We start from the raw sequence: 6,978 nt of genomic DNA, 5'->3' as shown, positions 1-6,978 counted from the left end.
TCAGTAAGGGCACCCTGGTGCAGACCAAGGGCACCGGCGCCTCTGGCTCTTTCAAGCTGAATAAGAAGCCGGGCGAGACCAAAGAAAAAGCGACTAAGAAGAAGCCCGCAGCCAAGCCCAAGAAGGCACCGGCCAAGAAGCCTGCAGCTGCTGCCAAGAAGCCCAAGAAGGCGGCGGCAGTGAAGAAGAGTCCCAAGAAAGCTAAGAAGCCAGCGGCTGCTTCCACCAAGAAGGCAACCAAGAGCCCGAAGAAGGCTGCCAAGGCTGGCCGCCCCAAGAAGGCTGCCAAGAGCCCGGCCAAGGCAAAGGCAGTGAAGCCCAAAGCTGCCAAATCCAAGGCGGCCAAACCGAAGGCAGCCAAGGGAAAGAAGGCAGCGGCCAAGAAATGAAGTATTGATGTGGAAATACTTAAACCCAACGGCTCTTTTAAGAGCCACCCACTACTGTCCGAAAAAGAGCTGAGACACTCGGACAGTAAGCTCCACGCCTGCAGCGAAGCTCACGATTCGCCATTATTTACCCGCGATCAAATGGCATGCTCGCCTGCAGAAATAGCAGGACTCTCAGCTGCGGGACGTGGTTAAGATAGGGCTGGAAAAAAATAAAGTTTGCGCTCTCTGGAGGAGAAGGGGGGAAAAAAAAAAAACAACCAAAAACACTCTCTTTGGGCTGCCTTTGTCTGAGTACAGCAGGACAGAGGTGCGTGTGTTAAAGGGACTGCTGGGGCGGGTATCGCTCTGGGGCATGCAGGTCTCTCTCGGTGCTTTAACTCAGACAATGCAGTTCCTAACAGTCTGCGCGCTACCGCCACGCCTCTTAGGGACCGGTGCTGCCAACTCTCCGGCAGGGCTCCTCCGCGTCCTTGGCAATGACCTTCCGCTCGGCGGGGGACTTTTTAATTCCTGCACAGCTTCACAAAACTGCTGTTAGAGCCGTAGAGCGACGGGGCGGTGCAAGCAGCGCGCTCTCTCCCTCTCCCACCGCCGGGCGTGGCGCTCACGGAGCTCACCGGGGCCGCTGCCGGACGAACTCAGAGCGGCGCAGGGCTGCCTGGGTCGCCCGGCTCTGCCTGAAGCCCATTCTGATTGGATGATGGGAGAAACCGCGGCCGCTCATTGGACGACTGGAAAAATTCAAAAAGCCCGCGCTGCGAACTCGGCTAGGAGCGCTGCCGCCGGACAGCTCCGCTCAGAAAGCGTCTGTTCCACCGCTCGTACCGTTGCTAGGTCTGCAGGGGTAATCGTTCTCCGAAAGCCAAAATTTCAGCTCAGAGAAACGGTAAGACCGCTTAGGCAAAAAAAAAAAACTACTAGTTTACTTTCTCCTCTAGCGAATGTGCTAGTGGAGCTATTGAAAGATAGGAGATTCTTTAAGAGCAATGTAGTACTGCAGTGCAACTACTGAAATCGAGGTTAAAACAAACTACTTGTGTTTACTAGATAATAAGACACACAATGCTTACAAAACGAATTAATCATACCTGAAATGGTTTAACACACAAAGCATTGACCAATGAATCTAGAGATAGATCTTTATTTAGCGTTTGCCCTGAATAACACAGAATCAAGCAAAAGTTGTCCAGATGAAATAATCGCATCTTATTTAAGCCTTCAAACCAGTAAGACATGGAAACATGCTGTGTTAAAGCTCTTTCAAGGAACATGTGGGTGGCTCTGAAAAGAGCCTTTGGGTTCAAAGTAAGAATCAGGACCACTCTACTTGGAGCTGGTGTACTTGGTGACCGCCTTGGTGCCCTCCGACACCGCGTGCTTGGCCAGCTCGCCGGGCAGCAGCAGCCGCACGGCCGTCTGGATCTCCCGCGACGTGATGGTCGAGCGCTTGTTGTAGTGCGCCAGGCGCGACGCCTCGCCGGCGATGCGCTCGAAGATGTCGTTGACGAACGAGTTCATGATGCCCATGGCCTTGGACGAGATGCCCGTGTCGGGGTGCACCTGCTTCAGCACCTTGTACACGTAGATCGAGTAGCTCTCCTTGCGGCTCTTCTTGCGCTTCTTGTCGCCCTTTTTCTGGGTCTTGGTGACCGCCTTTTTGGAGCCCTTCTTGGGGGCGGGCGCAGACTTAGCCGGCTCAGGCATTTCTACCACGCTACTTCCTATCCGCTGAAAAGTGAACTGCGTCTAAGATGGCTGCGGCGCCCGTATTTATAGGGCTGTTATGCAAATACAGAGGCTCCAATTCGCGCAATACGATTGGTCCTTTCCGTAAGGGGTGTTTCTTTGTTTCTGATTGGCTGCAATAAGATCCGCTCTTTCATTGGTTGTTTTCACAATTGTTGATTCCAGCCAATCACCGGCCGCTACTCCCGCCCTGAGAAGGGATAAAAGGGGACGAGCGCCTGCGTCAGTATGATTTCCTCTGTATTGTTTCTGGCTTGGTGAGTTTAGTAATCTCTTGTTGCTAGCAATACCATGTCGGGCCGCGGGAAGCAGGGCGGGAAGGTCAGAGCTAAGGCTAAGTCGCGTTCATCACGAGCCGGGCTGCAGTTCCCTGTGGGCCGCGTACACCGGCTGCTACGGAAAGGTAACTACGCGGAGCGGGTGGGGGCCGGAGCACCCGTCTACATGGCGGCCGTGCTGGAGTACCTGACGGCCGAGATCCTGGAGCTGGCGGGCAACGCGGCCCGCGACAACAAGAAGACGCGCATCATCCCCCGCCACCTGCAGCTGGCCATCCGCAACGACGAGGAGCTCAACAAACTGCTGGGCAAGGTCACCATCGCGCAGGGCGGGGTGCTGCCCAACATCCAGGCCGTGCTGCTGCCCAAGAAGACCGAGAGTCATAAGGCTAAAAGCAAATAATCTCTGCTAGTGAACCTGGTTAGAGTTTTCAAAACATAATATAACCCAAAGGCTCTTTTCAGAGCCACCCACTTTCTCAGAAAAGAGTTGAGTTGCTTCTTTAAAGTAGTATCTTCATGTTAAGTGTTTTGTCTGTGCTGTCTGTTTTTAATGCATTGAGTAAAATTTCTGGCTTATATATGACTTCAGTCTTTTTTTTTGTAACGTCCTGTTTTTGCTGTTTTTGACTTCTGGTGTTTGACTTGTAATGAAAAAGTAGAATATCTGTTTATTAATGTTTCATCTGCTCAACATTAATGGTTTTTGTTATACTGTGTAGTATGGCTTGATGGTATGAGATAATGGGCATTAGCTATGAGATAAGTAACTGAAGTAAGATAAATTGATGAATGCCCCGAAGTTGATGTGTAGGCCTTGAACTCAGTACTGTAATGTTGTCCTGTAGCTGAACTTATTTAGAAAGAGATCGGGAAACTCTGTAGGGAGAATAACTTAATTTGGTCTGAATCCTGGACTAATCTGACTTGCCCAGTAGATGCATCAACTGTAGCATTTTTCCTTTCAGAAAAACTGTGCAGCTCTGGCAGGTTTCTATTTAAAACAGGATTTTCAAACCTGCTGGTCTTTTAATGGTCTCATTGCGTAGCTACTCTCCTGTTATGTCAGTTAATTGTAGGCAGTATGACAGGAATTTGCAGACACAGGTATCACCCAAAAGCACTGTGCTAAAGCACCTCTGATTTGCTGATGTGTGTTATTTGAAAGGCTGTCTGACTCCTGCTGGGATGTTCCCTGGAGTTCCATGACTGCAACAAGGCCACAGCTCCCACGTGTACAGCACTTCCTCCAAGGAAGAGGGCTGCTTTGAAAGAAGAAAATAGCACCTATAGCACACCGCTGCTGTAACAGAGGAGCTCTCTAGGTAGGGCTCTTCTGTAATTGAAGCGAGTGGCTGGGGATTGTTGGTATGGACGTAACGGAAGAGCTGGATGGTGCAGCAGGCTGGCCCCATCTGGTGACCTTACCTGTGCCTCGTGGTTCTGTTTGTAAGTGGATAAATGTAAAGTTGATAAATTTTTAAGAGTTTATATTATTCATCCTAATTAGCTGCTGCTAAATGTCTTCAGCTGCTTATTTTTCCTCTTGAAGAGTTGCAAAGGCGGTAGTTTTCCCAAGCACATCTTTTTTTATACTGAGTCTCCAGGGCAGATATTGCAATCCATCGGAGATGCACAGATACCTGCAACAAAGCACTGGAATGCTGGAGAAAGCCCAGGGCGCTGCATCCAGCTGTGGGAATGCAGCACATCCTGCCTGTGGCAACCAGCTGGCACCACCAGGAAGGGCTCTGCTGCTCTGAGTGTGGGGGTAAGCCCAGCACAACTTGCAGAACTCTCAATCTCATCTTCATAGTCTCATTCCAAACACAGTAGATTTCACTCAGTTGCTCACTTCTGCAACCGGAGCTTCACCTTCTGGGATGCTTTTTTCTTGCTTCATAGCATTCCTTGTTTTCATTCCTAGCTGCCAGCAGCTGTAATGCTGTGAGTCTCACACTGCTACCACACTGGGGGTCAGACCTCCACATCCTGTAGGTGAGGCAGTTCTGGGGTAGTTGGCTGAGCGACCCAAGTGCTGCCAAACCTCCAATGATTAAAGAGCAGCTGCTTTCAGATGTAGTAAAGTTAAAATAATTATTTTCTCTCATTTGCATAAAAAGTAAACTGTACTAAAGAGGAAATCCTTACCCTGTGGTGCCCCTGTTAGCTGCAGCTCTGGGTGTCCTGGTGCACCTTCAAATTCTCAAGAACTTGGGATGTACAAAGACAACAAAATTCTCCTCTGAGCCTTTTAAGTTAGAGTTGTGTTTCAAGGTAATTTGGTACTATCTCTGTACGTATCATGTCTTAGAATGGCAATGTTTAAAAACTAAATAAAAGATGTTTTAAAAATCATTTTTCGCCTTGATTTTCAACACGTGGAGTAAAGCACTCTGAAAAGTAAATCTTGCACGTCTTCAGTTTGCAGGTTCCTATTGTAATACTTACAATCATATATGTAAATTGTCATTTAAGCTCAAGAAAATAGTAATCAAATTTTGTGCATAATACACTGATGCACTGATTTTATTTCTCAACTGCTGGTGCAATTTCTTGTGCAGACATGCTGAGGTGTTGCCTAATGCAACAGCTGGTTTAATGGGGAGATACTGGTGGTAGGTGGATGGTTCAGTTGATGATACTGGGAATCTTTTCCAGCCTTTATAATTCTACAATGCAATAAATGATTCCATTTTTCATTTTATGCTTTAACAGGGAAATAGAGTCTCTGTCTTCAGTAAAGCACAGTTGAAATGTTGGAGTGGTTTTTTTGTTGTTGTTGTTTTTGTTTTTTAACAGAGCAGTTCTGCAAACATTTCCTTATTTTATTCCAAACACTGGGTCCAAACTCATGAGCAAAATGCTGTTAATGTAATCCAAGGGTGCGATCCTGAACATTGATCAATGTAACACCACCCTCAGACTACAGTAAAAACAATCATCTGCGGCCACTGCCAGGGGCTCCTGACATGAAGGTATTTCAAATGTCCTTTGGAAGATGATTTTTGCAATAATTTTTTCTTTTTCAAGTTGTTCCACTACTGCTGGAGGAAAGAGCTACGGGGGACCCTCAGCCTGCACTGTGTAAGAACTATGAAGAACTGGTTTTGAAAGAAAATGTTTCCTGACGTTCCTTTAGGGTTCCTTGTGTGAATATGTCTGAATAGACAGTGGCTTTAACTGCTGACTCCACTGCTTTAAGGAGCAAGTCTAGACATGCAGCTTCAGGTACAAAGAACTGGGCAGACTGCAGCCACGCAGGCACTGTGGGTGCTGTATGAGCAACTGGAGTCTGTTCTGCACAGTCAAAAAGATTCACCTGATTTATTTATAAACATTTTGAGTTAAAATGGAATTCAAGTTGTTGTAGGAGCAATAAAACATAAGACAGACTTGCACAACTTTGGATATCCTCAATTTGCTATGTGAAAATCTCTATCACATTACCTGCTGTATTTAAAGAATAGATTTTGTCAACAGGTGTACTGGAGATGTGGCCCAAATGCTGTAAATCCAGTTCAGAAATTAAATTACATTGACACCTATACAAACTTAGAAAGAATTTGATCATTTTAAAAGATTGAGATGTTTGACATGTGCCATGTGATAAGAGTACAAATGTTAAGTGTCGTAGCCACAGGTTTTGGCTGTGTAAAACAATGTTTGCAAGCACATTTCAAATCATCGGCTCCCAACTGTTCCTCTACTAACTCACTTCCTTTTGAATATTGTCCAACGCACAGTAAGATGAACGTGTATGCTGAGTTCATTAGTAGAAATGCTGAAGAGCAAACCTGATCAACTGAAGGAAAAACATTTGGTTACCGTTCCTTTTATACTGTGTCATATGGACATTTTCTGGAAATGTGTGCCACGACTTCTTTTGCTCGTCTCTGGTCACATGTGAGCTGCAGAGACCTTCAGTAACCCCCCCCCCCCACAACGTGTGCGGCGGCTACCGGTAGCCCAGGGACGTGCGATCCGCCCCGCCCACGGGTGCTCAACTGCAGGGGTCCCTGCTGCATGCCAAGGTTGGCCCTACGAGCCCTAGGCTCGCTGCATTTTGCAATGAAAACCTCAGGGACGGCTCCGGATCCCTCAGGGCCTCATTCCGTGCTCCCTCCCGCAGTTCTGCGTGAATATGAGACAGTGCTCGGGGCGGGGCTTCCAGGCTTCCACAGAGTGCGGAGCACTCGAGAAGACAAAAGAAACGCGAAACCGCCACAGACAGAGCAAACAAAGAGTGTGGCCGGGGAGCCGTCGCTGGGAACGCTCCCGACGAGCGGAAAACGGAACGGTCGGTAGGGCGGGGCGGCAGCGCAGAGCGCGACCTCGGATTGGCCGACTTTTGCCGCAGACCCCGGGGCACCAAAGGGGGGGACGGGATGGGGACGGGAGGGAAGCACCGAACGGTGAAACGTGGGACAGCGGCCCATGCGACAACGAGCGGAGATGCCCCGGAGACATCGCCCTAAAAGCGAGCGGGGAGGAAACAGGGAAGGAGAGAAGAAGGCAGCGCGACCCCAGCAAGGGAAGCGGGGGACCCGGCTAACGCCGGC

General features: G+C 48.6%; 4 protein-coding genes across 4 annotated transcripts in view; 2 read left to right on the top strand and 2 right to left on the bottom strand.

The window, feature by feature from the left end:
* The window catches only part of LOC100544999 (histone H1-like), an 11,975-nt gene extending 11,326 nt beyond the window's left edge, over positions 1-649 (top strand). The window contains exon 2 of the mRNA XM_010711867.2: positions 5-649. Within this exon, the coding sequence (XP_010710169.1) occupies positions 5-389 (385 nt within the window). The 3' untranslated portion in view covers positions 390-649. The remainder of the gene's footprint in view (positions 1-4) is intronic.
* The window catches only part of LOC104910710 (histone H2A-IV), a 77,432-nt gene that overhangs the window by 39,650 nt on the left and 30,804 nt on the right, over positions 1-6,978 (bottom strand). The gene's annotated exons all lie outside the window — the stretch shown is intronic.
* On the bottom strand, positions 1,578-2,172 carry LOC100543282 (histone H2B 1/2/3/4/6). The gene has a single exon (XM_010709876.3). It carries the CDS (start codon positions 2,094-2,096, stop codon positions 1,716-1,718), a length of 381 nt encoding a protein of 126 aa, XP_010708178.1. The 5' UTR covers positions 2,097-2,172; the 3' UTR covers positions 1,578-1,715.
* On the top strand, positions 2,340-4,774 carry LOC100542821 (histone H2A.J). Its single transcript, XM_010709887.3, has one exon. The coding sequence runs from the start codon at positions 2,430-2,432 to the stop codon at positions 2,817-2,819; it is 390 nt and encodes a 129-aa protein (XP_010708189.1). The 5' UTR covers positions 2,340-2,429; the 3' UTR covers positions 2,820-4,774.

The sequence above is a fragment of the Meleagris gallopavo genome, chromosome 1 (assembly GCF_000146605.3).
Source record: "Meleagris gallopavo isolate NT-WF06-2002-E0010 breed Aviagen turkey brand Nicholas breeding stock chromosome 1, Turkey_5.1, whole genome shotgun sequence".
NCBI classification, from domain to species: domain Eukaryota; kingdom Metazoa; phylum Chordata; class Aves; order Galliformes; family Phasianidae; genus Meleagris; species Meleagris gallopavo.
The sequence above is the reverse complement of the archived record's forward strand: the minus strand, read 5'-3'. Positions and strand labels throughout refer to the sequence as shown.

What these genes read in the sequence shown, in the direction of transcription:
- LOC100542821 (XM_010709887.3), top strand. Translation starts at nt 2,430, where the DNA reads ATGTCGGGCCGCGGGAAGCAGGGCGGGAAGGTCAGAGCTAAGGCTAAG.
- LOC100543282 (XM_010709876.3), bottom strand. Translation starts at nt 2,096, where the DNA reads ATGCCTGAGCCGGCTAAGTCTGCGCCCGCCCCCAAGAAGGGCTCCAAA.